Raw genomic sequence first — 17995 nt, 5'->3', positions numbered from 1 at the left:
TAACAGGGATGTAAAGAAATTGGTGCACAAAATTTGAGAGAAATAAGCTTTATTGTGCGTATGGACATTTTCGGGGATATTTTATTTCAGCTTGTGAAACATGGGACCAACACTTTCCATGTTGCGTTTATATTTTTGTTCAGTATATCTTAACATTGTAATGATAATCAGAGAACAGGTCAAGGTCTGAATTGAATTATGTGCAATACTTTCCACTTCCACAGACACAGTTAATAAGGAGATGTGTGTGGGTCATATGGCCAAGAGCCCTTTCTGTGGCTGACAAGTCCCACCCATATCAAAAACTATTATATTATTTGTTTTGACATTTGTTTCAGAAAAGTTAAACTATAGTTTTAAGCAGCTGCAGCACCAAAGTTATATTTTAACTTTCCTTAGTTTAATTTAGACACAACTGTATAAATTCAACATTGAAGTGTAAATAAATCAAGCAGATCATTTCAAATCTTCCCTTTGCACAGTTAAAGATATCTATAATGTGTCTGGGTGAATAATTGCAGTATTACCTCGGGTTGAATCGACTTATCTGTAATGCGATTTTTTTCTGTATTTTTGCATCAACAAAGCCTTTTTCTTGATTTACTTTGTATAAAAACCCATTGAGTGTTGCTTGTAGGCACGCTCCTCCGTTTCCACAGGCAGCAAAGGAAAACTTGATGATGGGTGCGTTGATGTCGTCGAGACAGCTGAGACGGTCTGCCGACTTGTGGTGCTTTCATAGAGATAGATAGAGGACTTACAGTGGCTTGCGAAAGTATTCACCCCCTTGGCATTTTTCCTATTTTGTTGCCTTACAACCTAAAATGAAACTAGATTTTGGGGGGGTTGTATCATTTGATTTACACAACATGCCTACCACTTTGAAGATGCAAAATATTTTTTATTGTGAAACAAACAAGAAATAAAACTAAAAAACTGAAAACTTGAGTGTGCATAACTATTCACCACCGCAAAGGCAATACTTTGTAGAGCCACCTTTTGCAGCAATAACAGCTGCAAGTCTCTTGGGGTATGTCTCTATAAGCTTGGCACATCAAGCCACTGGGATTTTTGCCCATTCTTCAAGGCAAAACTGCTCCAGCTCCTTCAAGTTGGATGGGTTCCGCTGGTGTACAGCAATCTTTAAGTCATAACACAGATTCTCAATTGGATTGAGGTCTGGGCTTTGACTAGGCCATTCCAATACATTTAAATGTTCCCCTTAAACTACGTGAGTGTTGCTTTAGCGGTATACTTAGGTTCATTGTCCTGCTGGAAGGTGAACCTCCGTCCCAGTCTCAAATCTTTTGAAGACTGAAACAGGTTTCCCTAAAGAATTTCCCTGTATTTAGCTCCATCCATCATTCCTTCAATTCTGACCAGTTTCCCAGTCCCTGCCGATAACAAACATCCCCACAGCATGATGCTGCCACCACCATGCTTCACTGTGGGGATGGTGTTCTCGGGGTGATGAGAGGTGTTGGGTTCGCACCAGACATAGCGTGAGTGTATGGCTTAAAGTGGTCCTATGGACAGATACTCCAATCTCCGCTGTGGAGCTTTGCAGCTCCTTCAGGGTTATCTTTGGTCTCTTTGCTGCCTCTCTGATTAATGCCCTCCTTGCCTGGTCTGTGAGTTTTGGTGGGCAGCCCTCTCTTGGCAGGTTTGTTGTGGTGCCATATTCTTTCAATTTTTTAATAATGGATTTAATGGTGCTCCGTGGGATGTTCAAAGTTTCTGATATTTTTTTATAATCCAACCCTGATCTGTACTTCTCCAAAACTTTGTCCCTGACCTGTTTGGAGAGCTCCTTGGTCTTCATGGTGCCGTTTGCTTGGTGGTGCCCCTTGCTTAGTGGTGTTGCAGACTCTGGGGCCTTTCAGAACAGGTGTAAATATAGAGATCATGTGATAGATCATGTGACACTTAAGATTGCACACAGGTGGACTTTATTTAACTAATTATTTGACTTCTGAAGGTAATTGGTTGCACCAGATCTTATTTAGGGGCTTCATAGCAAAGGGTGTGAATACATATGTACACACCAGTTTTCCATTTTTTTGTAAACTTTTTTTTTTTTAAACAATATATAATTTTTTTCACTTCACCAATTTGGACTATTTTGTGTATGTCCATTACATGAAATCCAAATAAAAATCAATTTAAATTACAGGTTTTAATGCAACAAAATAGGAAAAATGCCAAGGGGGGTGAATACTTTTGCAAGGCACTGTAGATAGAGGTCTTTATATCTGTGCCATTATAGCATATGTGACAGTGTGGGCTGTGCCACTGAGGCCATCTCCATTTGAAGTAGTCAATTTTCATCATGACATGACTCCAACAAGGTCATCAGGAGGGATCAGCCAATCAAATCAAATCTATTTATATAGCCCTTCTTACATCAGCTGATATCTCAAAGTGCTGTACAGAAACCCAGCCTAAAACCCCAAACAGCAAGTAATGCAGGTGAAGTAGCGCGGTGGCTAGGAAAAACTCCCTAGAAAGGCCAAAACCTAGGAAGAAACCTAGAGAGGAACCAGGCTATGAGGGGTGGCCAGTCCTCTTCTGGCTGTGCCGGGTGGAGATTATAACAGAACATGGCCGAGATATTCAAATGCTCATAAATGACCAGCATGGTCAAATAATAATAATCACAGTAGTTGTCGAGGGTGCAACAAGTCAGCACCTCAAGAGTAAATGTCAGTTGGCTTTTCATAGCCGATCATTGAGAGTATCTCTACCGCTCCTGCTGTCTCTAGAGAGTTGAAAACAGCAGGTCTGGGACAAGGTAGCACGTCCGGTGAACAGGCCAGGGTTCCATAGCCGCAGGCAGAACAGTTGAAACTGGAGCAGCAGCACGGCCAGGTGGACTGGGGACAGCAAGGAGTCATCATGCCAGGTAGTCCTGAGGCATGGTCCTAGGGCTCAGGTCCTCAGAGAGAGAGAGAGAAAGAAAGAAAGAAAGAAAGAAGGAGAGAATTAGAGAGAGCATACTTAAATTCACACAGGACACTGGATAAGACAGGAGAAATACTCCAGATATAACAGACTGACCCTTGCCCCCGACACATAAACTACTGCAGCATAAATACTAGAGGCTGAGACAGGAGGGGTCAGGAGACACTGTGGCCCCATCCGATGATACCCCCGGACAGGGCCAAAAGCCAATAAATTGGAAGTCCCATCCAGTTGACTACATTAAAATGGTGGAAGTCCGCAATGGCACTGCCCATGCCAAAACGGCCTTTTGGCCATGAGAGGCTTCTATCATTCTCTATGGGTACTTTCAAGACAACTTGGAACTCAGAAAAAAAACAAGGTCAAATCATGACGACGGTGATCTTCTGGTCAGAAATTCTGATGGTGCTTTCAAGACAACTTGGAACTCGGAGCTCTAGAAAGTTTCCGACTTGGAATCCGGATTTGGATGACCTTTCAAAACTAGTTTTCCCCAGTCTGAGCTTGTTTTTTTGTAGAGTTCCCAGTTGTCTTGAACGCACTTAAGTCAGAAATTTCCGAGTTCCCAGTTGTTTTGAACATGGCATCAGCTCAAGAAAGAGGCCAGAGCTTCAGACTTACAATTCAGAGTTGAAAGACCTTTCAAAACAATTTTTCCCAGTCGGAGTTAGTTTTTCCACACGAATTCCCAGTTTTCTTGAAAGCACTGAAGTCAGAAGTGTGAGATTTCCATGTGTTTTGAAAGCGGCATTGGCCTATCATCTGACTCCCCTTGTTTAAAGAGCCATTGAACAAGCAGTTGCTCATAGAAAAAAAACTAGGTTTCAGTTTGAGGTCTGTTTCCTGACCAATTATGCGTTTGGTTAATGATGTTTGTAGAAGCCCATTTCACTTCCTTAAAATCCCCAGAATGAATCTAAGATCAGAAAACCATTTAATGCTTTAATGAGAGAAAAATTATGACAATCACAGAATATAATTTTGTGCAACTCAAATTCACAGGAATTTCCTCAAACAACCTTCACGTGCTATTCTCTGATAAAGATATTGATTTAGTCTTCCAATAGGCAACTTCACAAGAGGTTTAGGATCAGTGGGAGCATCTCGCACACCGTTTTGAGGAGGGGGAATCACAAACTGAGCAGGACTAAACGTCACAAGATACCGATTTCTTTATTTTTTGCTGTGTCTTTCAGTATGATTGTATATTGTGCTTGAATTACAAATACAGTGCATGATACAGACTAAGAAAAAAAATGTCTCCTTCACCAACGGAATAAAACCCAGCCTGGGTTTGTGTGAAGAAACACCGATGTTTTTCATTTCAGTAAAAAGTAAAATGTTGGCATACTTTTAAGTAACCCATTGACAAAATGTATTTCAAAAATAAAAAAGTAAATTCTATATTTAGTAACATCTTTAGACCACATATATTTAACAATGCCATTAATTGGTATGGAAAATTTGACATTTCAGTTTTCTACAGTGGCTTCACATAAATGACCTAAATTAATTGATCCAGCAGATAAGGGAACGTTGAATTAAAATCCTTTAGCAACACATTTAAACCAAATTCTCAAAATGGTCAAACCACTACATGCGTTAGGTACACAGGCAATCTGCATTCCAGCAGGAAAGAATCAATGAATTCTCTGAATCAGTTACTTCCTAATACACAATGAAATACATTCTCAATTAAGGAGCAGGCAGAAGTCAAAGCTTGAAGTAGGTAAAGGGTTGCGCTTGATCCAGTGTGTTTGGCCTCCTTACAGCTATCAATGGAAGACGGTCTGCCTCCAGCGCTTGTCGTACAGGAAGGGCCAGAGGCTATCCCTCACTGCCGTCTTAAAGGGGATGGGCTCCACGCCAAAGCCCAGCAGCTCAAGACGGGAACACTCCAGCTGGGCATTCTGAGGTCTCTGAGCCCCTGCACCAGCAGGCTGCTCTGTCATCTGGGGTAGAAGATGGTCAGAGGCGGTGGGGGAAGGGATAAACAGTTTGTAAGGACTGCATCAGGAAATAATGTTTAGATGGAGAATTATCTTGAAGTGCATTTGTGTGGGAGAAACAGCATGAGATGAGACCGATCAATAAATACAAGTTTATTCAAGAGTAACAGAAAAAGGAAATGCACACAGGCCATCATACCGGTATCAAATGACTGCTGGGCAGGTTGAAAGCATCTGCAATCGCACAGGCCATCTCGTATTTGGTCATCTGTTCCTTTCCAGAATAATGGAAGATCCCTCGTATTGATGGGTCCTGGAAAGCACAAACACATGCAGAAGATACAATTAATATAATAACGGACCAGACCATAGACATTGCCTTAGGGCTGTTCAATCAACCAGTCAGTTTGAGCTCACCTGGAGCCTCCGCTCAGCCATCTGTCTGCAGACTCGAGCCACATCGTTGACGTAGGTGGGGAAGCGCTGCTGACAGTGCTCCACACTGCAGCTCTCTGCCCCCTCCTGAACCTTGTCCCACAGCACCGTCACAGCGCTCTCATCCACCCGCTCCACCTCTCCGTACAGTATGGGCACTCGCAGCACAGCCGCACCTGCACAGGGGAGGAATTGGAATGACAGATTAACATTTGGGGGATCAGTGTGCCAAGTCACGCATGACTATAGAGTACGAAAACAAAAACACAATGACAACCATAATGACACCTATAGTAAAGGAATGAGTAGAGTGTTGACGCACCAGGGCTGTGTCTCAGGACCTCCCTCTCCCCCTCTAGCTTGGACTTGCCGTAAACATTTAAAGGATTAGGAGCGTCGTTCTCTCCGTAGGGAGGGTTCCGACCATCAAACACGTAGTCAGTGCTGATGTAGATGAGGAAGATCCCAGCTTCAGATATCACAATGCAAACAGAAAAATATGTTTAGTGAACTGTAGAAACCATAGGCCTACATGCTTTTTAGAAACTTGTTAATAGTAATATTATATTTCCAACAACCTCTCGATGGCACACTAGTACAGTAAAAATGAGCTAATTAACATTTTTGAACATTTTGTGAATTTGTTTATTTAATATAGCGCATTATCAAGAAAGATGTGTTAAATATTTCTGCACAGTTAAGTTATTATATTGAACAAAAATAAAACTCAACATGTAAAGTGTTGGTCCCATCTTTCATGAGCTGAAATAAAAGATCCCCAGAATCTTCCAGATGCACAAAAAGCTTATTTCTCTTAGATTTTATACAGAAATGCATTAACATCCCTGTTAGTGAGCATGTCTCCTTTACCAACATAATCCATCCACCTGACAGGTGTGGCATATCAAGAAGCTGATTAAACAGCATAATCATTACACAGGTGCACCTTGTTCTGGGGACAAAAGGCCATCCTAAAATGTTCAGTTTTGTCTCACAACAACGCCACATGTCTTAAGTTGAGGGAGGGTGCAAATGGAATGCGGATTGCAGGAATATCCAACAGAGCAGTTGCCAGAGAATTGAATGTTCATTTCTCTACCATAAGCCACCTCCAACGTAGTTTTAGAGAATTTGGCGGTATGTCCAACCGGCCTCACAACTGCAGACCATGTGTAACCACGCCAGCCCAGGACCTCCACATTCAGCTTCTTCACCTGCGGGATTGTCTGTGGAGGGGGGGTGCTGCTGAGGAGTATTTCTGTCTGTAATAAAGCCCTTTTGTGGGGAAAAACAAATTCTGATTGGTTGGGCCTGGCTCCCCAGTGGGTTGGCCTATGCTGTCCCAGGCCCACCCATGGCTGAGCCCTTTATGTTTTTGTTCAGTATATATGACAAACTGTATACATGCAACACCTGAAATTGTGCAATGTGCATCATGAATTCTGAGTGTGTATGATTCTGATAACAAAGCAGACCCACCTGCCTCTTTAGCTAAAGTCCCAGATGCATGGACATTCAGGTTCAGGGCTGCCTCTGTGTGATGCTCTACCACATCTGGCCTTCTCTCCGCAGCACAGTGCACGATCACATGGGGCTTGGGCAGATGACACCGAATACATTCAACCCAAGGTTAATAAAGTAAGGAATATGTATGTACAATGCTATCTAAGCCATTTATCACATTTTAGGCTGTTTAGCCTTTCATCTAAAATTTCTGATGACAATGATTCCCACAAGGAAAACAGTACTTCCAAAATTCTGCAGCCGACACAGAATGACAAAAGACACTGGTTATATTCCAGACTTCAATCCTCACCTGGAAGTCTTGAACGACCGCTCGCACAGCATCCTCGTCCGTTAGGTTGCATCGTAGGAAGCGGGGCTGAGCCCGTCTGTAGCCACATCCCAAGGCGTGCCAGGCGTTATTCTGGAACTCTTTATAAACGGCACGCCCAAGCAGCCCTGTGGCCCCTGTCACTAGCACACGCCGATAGGGTATGTCCACATTCTCCTAAATAAGAGACACAGGAAAAATACAACTTAAGTTATACATTGATTTGTTATGACTCCTGGCAATATAAAAACTGATGTAATCCACTCTAAATATGAACTTGTAGTTATACGAAGCTAAACATTTTGAAATTCATATAATCATTTACAGCCTAATGTTGTAAAACGATCTTTCATTTCCATTTTGAACTGTGTACTGATAAGTGCTAACAGGGGTGTATTCATTAGGCTGATTCTGTTGCAAAACACTTCGTCTGCAACAGAAACTGTTTACACCAAACGCTATTGAGTTCCGTTTTGTTCTTAAACGGATGCTGTAGTTCAGTCGTCTCTCTTAAAAAATAAAAATATAAAAAGCGTCCGGAAGAAGTTGGGAAGGCACCAGTGGACTTCACTCCACTTTAGAGCACGAATTAATCGACAATTTATAGATGTGCAACTTGTACCAAACACTTCGCAGACTATTCAGATTGGAATGGCAACGCGTGAAAACCAGACAATTAAAATTAACTACAACTTCCCTTTAAACACAACAGCTCTTACGTTACGTCGAAGTGCGTTTGCAGTATAAGGTTTCTGTTGCGAAACGTTTTGCAACAGACTGGGCGTAATGAATACATCCCAGTACCTGTCACACTACGGTGCCAAAATGGGTGCCCAATGAGCCCAAACCGATTAGACACGATTCGAGACATTACAAGTCTTCGCCTCGATAATTTCTTAATTTATTTGAACTCTACTGGCTAGCTAGACAACTTCGACCATCACTAGTTAGCAACAGGATTAGCTAGATGAATTCATTGTAATACAGTGATGTAACGTTATTAGCTAACGTAGCTATTCTCTCTCAACGGTAAAAATACCCCCGACTCCTACTTTTACCTGCACCACCTCCACGTGCCCTGGGGTGAAATGTATCTTAAGTTCCTTTTCGTTCATTTCTACAGAAATACCAATGTAATATCTACTATGCTCATTCTATAAACGCCAATGTTTATATAATTTCTGTTGCGCATCTTCCCAGATCAGCTGTTTCCTGTCTCGCGAGAGGCTGAGCGGATGTAGCAACGGTTCTGTTGTTAGCCAGTCTAACTAGTTACAGTTTCAGAATGTATTGGTCCTTATGTACAGGATACACTGGCCAACGAAATGCTCACTTGCAGGTTCTTTCTCGACAATGCAACAACAATAAGAACTAATAAAAGCTAAGAAAAACGAACATAAGTAAATGTCTCAGTAGAATAGAGTTGACATTTTAGCACAACTTAATAGTAACATATTTTTAGACATGTAAGTTATCAGGGAAGGGGGAATTGGGGGACAAGTGTTTAAATTGTGCAGTATTAGCAAATCACGTTGGTATATCTCCTTGCAAACACTAAACATGTATGCTAAATTCAGCAACTGGACCAATGGATTCAACCCCCAACTAGCTGGGATAGCAAGCTAGCAGGTGCATTCACACACATATATAGCTCCCGTGGCTAAAATCGTTGAGCGAGCTAACGTTAGCTAGCTAGCTACCTTTATAGCAGTGGCAAAGGCTAATCTTAGCTAGCTAACGTTAAATCGTCCCCCCCTTACTAAATTATCGATCTTCACGTAAACCCTGTACATTTACCTCGTAATCTCCGTATTCATATCCCGGCATCGTGTCCCACAAATACAACCATACAACTCGATCAAGCACCACCACTAATTTCTAGAAAAAAATACTGCATTTTTTTTCTGGTAACATGAATTCTTAAAGGGGAAGTTTTGTGGTGTACCCATAGTTACCCATAGCTACCAATAGATGGCAGTTCTATCTCACATATCCAGTAGGTCTAATAAAGCATCATCAGTTACATAAATTATTTGAATATGTACATGTGTTTTTAGCTAATGCAGATATTCCCATAGCCACTTCTAATGAAGCCTAGCTACTAGAAATAATTTCATTCCATTTTTGTCATTAACTACCTACCGACCTACCTTATAACAAATACGCTCTGTTCTAGCCCCATGGTATGTATGAAGGTAACTTTAGCAAGTTGCCATATTCCGATGTGAGATGGGCTGGGCTACGTTGGCTTTCTGGTTTGCTCTATCTTTGAGCATGAGCGTCATATTTAAATAAAGTTAAATAAAGGTTAAATAAAATTTAAATATATATATTTAGGACAGTCAACCCAGTGGTGAGAGGGCTGAGGGTGTCCTGTGGTTTCGTCTATAACGGATACAGCTTTTGTCAAAATTGACTTTTCATACCAGGTTTAGGAGAATTTACACAGTAGGTTAGAATAATTAAAGTAGCAGGTTATGAGAATTAAGTTAAGGTTAGAAAAAGGGTTAGGATTAGCTAGAATGCAAAACACTTATTTTTGACGTCAAGTTAATACCAAAAGCTGTATCCCGTCTAGACATGACAGTGTCCTGTCACACATCCTGACACATTTGAGTCTGCACGTGCACACTTGGAATGGTCACTTCAAAGACCAAACTTGAATCCGTTTTTTGTGTTGCAATAACAGCAATGCATGGGTAATATTTGTGGTCAAGGTTGGGGTGGAGAAACGTGTGAAGGGTGACAAAGAAAGTAACAGTTGTTCCTTCCCATGACCCCCAAATGTCAATACCACCTTCCTCCTGTATAGTGTAGCTCACACTTCTGGCTTTTACACAGTACGTCATTAAAACAAAATGATCCATAGAAACCTGATTGAAGATTTCATATCAGGTCAAGAAATACTAAATAATATTGGACAGAAGTAAATTGATTGTTGCTCTTTTTCAGAGGTGGTCAATCAAAAACACATTTCTAAACTATGTAATTGAAGGGTAGTGAAAAGGTCAAGATAGAAACCAGTCAGGAATTTAGGAACAGATGACCAATTCATTGGCCGAAAGGTTAATAGTAGTTGTGAAGGGACATCGAGTTGTTTCAATGTTGTCAGGGACTTAAAACATGGCCTGAAGTTGCTTGAGAGTTGAAGTAAATTTCACATCAGCCATGTGCATTGCAGAATTAGACTTACATTTCTGAGGAAAATAACTAATTGGGATAAGCAATGCCCTAGAGTTTGGGTATTTTGGTGCACTCTGCATGCCTAATTTCTTAGAACTTGACAAGAGTGCGTTTGTTAGTATGGCAGCAATCGCCCTCACTCACCCTCATGCCTCCTCCTGTAATGAATAGGCCAACACTACCTCCTCCCTGTGGTAGGTCACGGGGAAGAGTGAGTGACAGGATTTTACAACAATCCAGAGGCTGTACCCCTCATGGTCAGCAGAAACCCAGTGAACCTACCAGTACATGTTGGATGTTGTTTCTTAGAGTGTAATGCTGAGTTCAAAACAACTGGTAACTCGGGAATCTCCGACTTCAGTGTGTTCAAGTAAACTGGGATCTCGCGTAAAAAAATATATAAAAAAATCTCTGACTGGGAAAAATCGTTTTAGTCATCCAGCTCGGAATTCCAAGTCGGAAACTCGGCATCTTTCTAGATCTCAGACTTTGCTACCTAATGATCACTGACGTCGTGATTTGACTTCGTATTTTTCCCCCAGAGTTCCCGGTTGTCTTGAATGCACCATAATAAATGGGTGAATTATATTATAGGAAATTAATTATGAGTGTTGTGCGTACTTTATTATTAGTAGGATACATAAACAGCTAGGAACATATGCATTTCACTTCACCCGCGATAACATGCTAAATATGTGTACACGACCAATATAATTTGTTATGAACAATTATTCACAGTTCAACGAAAATTCCAAGTCCTACATCTTTGGAACCTGGTGAAGCTGGAATTCTCAGAATCTATAATACAATAATACACACCATCCATCATATTAATCATTATTGCAGGAGTATGCATATGAAAACATGAGTAATGAATTGGGTCACTAATACTCTATACATCTATAGAGTATTATACCATAATATATTAAAGCCCTCAAACTCAACTCTGGACCTCAAAGCCAGTTCTGCTAAGTTTTTTCATTGTTTCCCTATAATCATGGACTGATTTAGACCTGGGACACCAGATGGGTACAATTAATTAGAACAGAAAACCAACGGGCTCCAGACCTCGTATGGTAACAGTTGAATACCCCTGTACATACGGTGCTTTCGGAAAGTATTCAGACCCTTTTTGAGCTTTTCTTATTTTGTTACTTTGCAGCCTTATTCTAAAATTGATGAAATTATTTTTTTCCCGCATCAATCTACAAACAATATCCCATAATTACAAAGTGAACAGTTTTTTTTTTAAATGTTTAAATATTTATTACAAGTAAGAAACTAAAATACCATATTTACGTAAGTATTCAGACCCTTTGCTATGAGACTCGAAATTGAGCTCAGGTGCATCCTGTATCCATTGGTCATCCTTGAGATGATTCTACAACTTGACTGGAGTAAACCTGTGGTAAATTCAATTGATTGGACACGACTTGGAAAGGCACATACCTGTCTATATAAGGTCCCACAGTTGACAGTGCATATCAGAGCAAAAACCAAGCCATGAGGGCGAAGGGATTGTCTTCAGAGCTCCGACACAGGATTGTGTCTTGGCACAGATCTGGGGAAGGGTACTAAAACATTTCTGCAGCATTGAAGGTCCCCAAGAACACAGTGGCCTCCATTCTTATATGGAAGAAATTTGGAACCACCAAGACTCTTCCTAGAGCTGGCCACCTGGCCAAACTGAGCAATCGGGGAGAAGGGCCTTGGTCAGGGAAGTGACCAAGAATCCAATGGTCACTCTGATAGAGCTCCAGAGTTCCTCTGTGGAGATAGGAGAACCTTCCGGAAGGACAACCATCTCTGCAGCACTCCACCAATCAGGCCTTTATGGTAGAGTGGCCAGACGGAAGCCACTCCTCAGTAAAAGGCACATGACAGCCCGCTTGGAGTTTGCCAAAAGGCACCTAAAGGACTCAGACCATGAGAAACAAGATTTTCTGGTCTGATGAAAGCAAGATTGAACTCTTTGCCCTGAATGCCAAGCGTCACATCTGGAGGAAACCTGGCACCAGGCATGGTGGTGGCAGCATCATGCTGTGGGGATGATTTTCAGTGGCAGGGACTGGGAGACTAGTCAGGATCGAGGGAAAGATGAAGAGAACAAAGTACAGAGAGATCCTTGATGAAAACCTACTCCAGAGCGCTCAGGACCTCAGACTGGGGCAAAGGTTCACCTTCCAACAGGACAACGACCCTAAGCACACAGCCAAGACAATGCAGGAGTGGCATCGGGAAAACTCTCTGAATGTCCTTGAGAGGCCCAGTCAGAGCCCAGACTTGAACCCGATCGAACATCTCTGGAGAGACCTGAAAATAGCTGTGTAGTGACGCTCCCCATCCAACCTGACAGAGCTTGAGAGGATCTGCAGAAAAGAATGTGAGAAACTCCCCAAATACAGGTGTACCAAGCTTGTAGCGTCATACCCAAGACTCTAGGCTGTAATCGCAGCCAAAGTTGCTTCAACAAAGGACTGAGTAAAGGGTCTGAATACTTATTTAAATGTGTTTATTTTATACATTTGCAAACATTTCTAAGAACCTGTTTTGCCTTGTCATTATGGGGTATTGTGTGTAGATTGATGGGGTAAAATAACTATTTAATACATTTTAGAATAAGGCTGTAATGTAACAAAATGTGGAAAAAGTGAAGGGGTCTGAATACTTTCCGAATGTACTGTATACTCTATAGCAGGGCTGTTCGATGTCAGTCCTGGAGGGCCAAAACACTTATAGTTTACATCTTCTTCTCATAAGGGACTAATTCAGACCTGGGACACCAGGTGAGTGCAATTAACTACCAGGTATAAATAAAAAACAGAAGTGTTTTGGCCCTCCAGGAACATAAATGAACAACCCTGCTCTATACAAGGGGTATTCAACTCTTACCCTATGAGGAGCCTGCTGGTTTTCTGTTCTACCTGATAATGAATTACACCCACTTGGTGTCCCAGGTCTAAATCAATGCTTGATTAGAGGATTTAAAAACAAAAATGTAGGTAGTGGCACTGGCTTCAATGTCCAGAGTTAAGTTTCAGGGCTCAGTACATTGTGAGTTCATTCAACCACACCACAAACACCACACTTCTTGGCCTATTGCCAAGTCTTTTCAAACCATCAGATGATTAAAAAACACAAAGCACCATATAACTTTTTTCATTTCTTTCCGTTTTATTTAATTTATTTTCTCTGCAGCGGAACAACACACTCTCAAAGAGCCCAGAGATTAATTGAAGTAATCTCTGGATACCATTGTAATCAGCTGCCAACCCCCAGACCACGTATAAAAATGCAACTTGAAAATATTTGTTCCCATTAATAAAACTCAAAATGATAAATTCATTAATCCTGTAAAAACAGAAAGTACCAAGTGTACAAAAAGAAAAAGTAAATCAAGATGAAAAGCAGTTAACAGACTGACTGCAGCCACCCTTCCCAAATTCACTCAAAATTCTTCCTCCAGCCTCAGAGATCAACTCTCTGAGCGTTTGACGGTTCATTAATCATCCACCAGGATTAGACAGGAGGGAATCTAAAGTGAGAGTGTGACCAGTAGAGCGACCACCCAGTGGTCTGAACAGAATACAATTTCTCCAACAGAATTGGTCTGGATGAGTAGGTTCAGATGTCAATCACAAACTGGGCATCGTCAGCTGTAGGGACAGAAGAGAGAACACAGGTCAGCGTCCTTTCCTAAACTTCCAAAAAGCTTTGAGCATCTACAAACTAAATGGGTCGGTCACAAGATATGCAGCTTGACATATCAGATAGGGTTTTGTTTGCTTTTCTCGAGGAGCGGTTCACCTTGAAACTTGGTCTAGTGCTGGTACAAAAAGAGTCAACAAAACACACTAACTGTTTTGTACATCAGGTGATAATCTGGGCATGTGTCACCTCATACACACTGCAGTAATGATAACAGGCCTATGTAGCCTACTTCCTTATCCTCGGAAATAAACTACTTATTAGTCACCAATGTCACCTGAACAAAGCAACCTATCCCCTCCCTTTAGTTACTGGTAAGGAATTTAAGGCAAGTTATATCTCCACCCGGCACAGCCAGAAGAGGACTGGCCACCCCTCATTGCCTGGTTCCTCTCTAGGTTTCTTCCTAGGTTTTGGCCTTTCTAGGGAGTTTTTCCTAGCCACCGTGCTTCTACACCTGCATTGCTTGCCGTTTGGGGTTTTAGGCTGGGTTTCTGTACAGCACTTTGAGATATCAGCTGATGTAAGAAGGGCTATATAAATACATTTGATTTGATTTATAGGAGGTGACATCAGAACATCGTGTGAATGCAAGATGGAGTAAATCTAGTAACAGGGACTGAATGACAAAGATATATTTGTATCTTGGGATATAAGCATGATGCCTTTCAGACATAGCAACTGCTTTCCATTTCCCTACACTGTGAACTAAGACAGAATAAGTGCAATGACTTGATTTACTGTCCTTGCACAGCTTCTAATAACAAAACAAGATTACTTGTTTCTCAAGTATTTCCTTGAGGAGCCCTTAAAAAAAGGTGTTCCCTCTTGAGTTGCTCAGTAAAAACACATCTGCTGCAAAGCCATGTGGGAGAGGAGTCAGGTGTTTAGGAGAGCAGGTAACCAACAGGCCTGGCTAGGGGAAGAGGTTAATGGGTCTCATAGGATAAACAGTAGTGTCACTAAGTATCAGAGACCAGGCCAACCTGAGATGTCTTTGTTCTCGTCCATTTCCTTCAGCTTGCCCAGAGGGTGCAGGGCCGGCGCCGTGACCCCTGGGATATGGGGGAGACAGCACGGAGGGGTACGTGTGATCGGTGAATTCCGACATTCCAGCAGGAACTTTCTGTCATAGATGATCCTGGTTCCTGTGAGGACAAAGGGTTGAAGTGTCTGTCTCGGGGTAAGAATACAGAAGTACCAGGAGTCATGATGTGCAGCAATCCATCTAGATCACGAGGTCTTCTTGTGCACAATATTTATCCAAGGTGTGTTAGTGCAGGCTACATAGAAAAGTGGGCGGTCTATACTCAGTGTGTACTTTTCAATAGAAGAGCTCACCTTGATCTGATCTGAATCCTATACTACTAGCAACTATATCAGGGTGTTTTCACACTTGGTCCCTTTCAGACAATTTTTGTACAGTGTGAACACTCGAAAATGAATTCGGCAAACTCAAAAGAGCCCCCGAAGCGAAGCCATCTCGAGAGGTGGTCTGAGTACGGTTCGTTTGAATTCTAATGTCCGGTTCCCTTTTTTAGGACAATGTGAACGCAAAGCTCCCCAGGTTCGCTTGTCATTATTCCCGCACCACACACACTAGACTACTGCAACACCGTTTCCTCTGCCATAAACCCGCACATTGGTGCCACAAAAAAAAAGACATGTGCAGGTTTCGCGAAATATCCCGTTTTTGTATATTGAATATTGATTAGCGATTGTCAAGGACGCACAGATACTAAAACATGTGTTATGTTTTTAGTTCAGATTAGTTGATAGCAATATGTGATTTATAGGCTAAGAGAACGCCATAAACTGTTTATTGATTGTGGGGTTTGATTAGCGTGAGAAGACAATATATTTGGCGAGAATCACAACATAGGGTCCAAAATCTATTCTAGCTCTTAAAGGGGCAGTAGCCAACATTGGGTGTACAATTTACAATTACAGCGTTATTTATTCTATTGCTATTTATTGTTACCAATTAAATGTACATGTTAATAGTATCGTCTGATTACAATTGTCTCATTTTAACTAAATGCAACCTATTAGCTTCCAAAATGTAAGTCTGTATATCTAGCTGTCCGATAACATATTCTGATTGAATGGCTTGTCCTGCACTTTATAAAAACCCAGAGTGCATGTTGGAAAAATATCTTGGTTCTTTTCTAAACATAGCAATGTGAACGTAAAGAGGCCTCTGGGTTTAGGTGAAGTGAACTGGAAAAATAGCTGAGTCCTCATTCAAAGGCAGGGCAGTGTGAACACAAGTTGTTTTGCAGCTCTTTTTTTTTACCCCAGAGTTCACTATAAAGAGGAATGAGATCTGTTCTTTTAAAGAGGACTATATGTGAAAACATCCTCAGAGAATCTACTGGTCTGACATGTTTCATATGCTGTACTGGGAAAATATTTTGAACGCAATCACACCTATGCACTCTTTTGTCATACAGTTCAATATAAGTCTCGATCTCAGTCCCCTCAGTTCAGGTGTGTTGCCTGGCTTTACAAACTCCTCTACCCCTGAAGTGCCTCCTTGTAACTGAGACGTAACGTCCTCAGCAATTCCAGCTATGAAAACAACCCCGTTACTTCAGCCTCTCTCCCCTCCACGTTGGCCTCCTTGTAAAGGCCACACAATGTCCTCCTCTCACTCACTCACACACACACGTTAATAAATCGGATCAACTGCATCTTCACAGTTAGAGATAATTGAACCTGTCATTGCTGGATCCATACAATAAATATGTATATAAGGTAAAAGTGCATTTAATGTAATAGTAAATACATAACCGTTCATTCAAAACTGGACAAAAGCGTCACCAGGCTCCCAGGTTATATCTTCATGCAATTGTGCGCAATGTGCTGTTCTCCAAACTAGCGCAGCGCTTACACTCAAGAGGCCGTATCCGTGTGTTCTTCAATACGATAAGTAGTCCCTTATTTTTCTAAACTTACCTCCAGGTGTCGTGGAGAACAGGGTGCCTCCGGGCGTCTGACTGTAGGAGTCGGCCAGCTGAGACCAGTCTTTTGACTGCTCAAAGCGACTGGGAATAGGACAGTTTAGGCCTATACTGGTGGTACCGTTAGAAGACATCGTAGAAAGCAGATGAATGACCAAATACGTTTTAAAAGTTCTACACTTACACAAAAAAAAGACAATGCAATTTGTGATCGATGTCTACTATGGCCTGTAAGATAGTAAAGCTGCGCCAACTGTGAAGTTTTGTTTGACAACTAGGGGACTGCGGCGCTGGGAGACGCACTATGCACTGAGCTCTAGCAGCCACGTGCAGGTGTTTATGAAAAATCTGCTGATTTGAGGCGTGGTTTAGTTTGAGTTTCACAATCACCTCACTACTGTACCAACCAGCGCAACATTTCATTTTAACGCTCACAATCACATATGCGGACTCAGTATGAACTGAAATGAACCGTCACATGATTTAATAGGGCGGGCAGACCGGGTAGATCTCTGTGTACTCTGCAAACGAGGACAGATGCATAGCAGAACAGAAAGTTAGCATTTAAACAAATCAAAATACTACTAACGCAGTAACCCATCCCCCAAATATGCTTGATGTTCTATATGTTTGTGACGTTATGACAATGTTCTTCTCCCAGTGGAGGCTGGTAGGAAGAGCTATAGGAGGATAGGAGGATGGCCTCATTGTAATAGCTGGAATGGGACAGAATCAAACATATGGTTTCCGTTTGATACGGCATGTTCCATTTATTCCATCCCAGCCACTAAAATGAGCCGCCCTCCTATAACTTCTCCCACCAGCCTCCAGTCCTCTGTTTTTAAATCATCTAAAACTTAAGATTACTTTACTGTCCCATTATGGGTTGAGTGATTGGTCTCAAATATATCAAATTCCCAGTCAATCTTGGTTGTAAAAAAAAAAACACAAAAAAAACTACT

At 41.6% G+C, this 17995-nt stretch overlaps 2 protein-coding genes across 3 annotated transcripts; both read right to left on the bottom strand.

Moving 5' to 3' along the window:
• Positions 1–4115: 4115 nt before the first annotated feature.
• mat2b (methionine adenosyltransferase 2 non-catalytic beta subunit methionine) lies at positions 4116–9154 on the bottom strand. Of its 2 annotated transcripts, none has more exons than XM_014198164.2 (7): positions 8977–9154; positions 7162–7356; positions 6825–6939; positions 5668–5814; positions 5328–5521; positions 5110–5223; positions 4116–4913 (listed from the first exon to the last, which is right to left on the bottom strand). In XM_014198164.2, exons 1-7 carry the CDS (start codon positions 9004–9006, stop codon positions 4737–4739), a joined length of 972 nt encoding a protein of 323 aa, XP_014053639.1. In that variant the 5' UTR covers positions 9007–9154; the 3' UTR covers positions 4116–4736. The 2 variants fall into 2 exon arrangements, with proteins under 2 accessions (XP_014053639.1, XP_014053638.1); XM_014198163.2 differs by lacking the exon at positions 8977–9154 and adding an exon at positions 8238–8449.
• Positions 9155–13731: 4577 nt separating this feature from the next.
• On the bottom strand, positions 13732–17305 carry eif4ebp3 (eukaryotic translation initiation factor 4E binding protein 3). Its single transcript, NM_001141440.1, has 3 exons — positions 17029–17305; positions 15057–15218; positions 13732–14018 (listed from the first exon to the last, which is right to left on the bottom strand). Exons 1-3 carry the CDS (start codon positions 17165–17167, stop codon positions 13987–13989), a joined length of 333 nt encoding a protein of 110 aa, NP_001134912.1. The 5' UTR covers positions 17168–17305; the 3' UTR covers positions 13732–13986.
• Between the last annotated feature and the right edge of the window lie 690 nt (positions 17306–17995).

Source organism: Salmo salar, chromosome ssa04 (assembly GCF_905237065.1).
Source record: "Salmo salar chromosome ssa04, Ssal_v3.1, whole genome shotgun sequence".
Taxonomy (NCBI): Eukaryota; Metazoa; Chordata; class Actinopteri; order Salmoniformes; family Salmonidae; genus Salmo; species Salmo salar.
The sequence above is the reverse complement of the archived record's forward strand: the minus strand, read 5'-3'. Positions and strand labels throughout refer to the sequence as shown.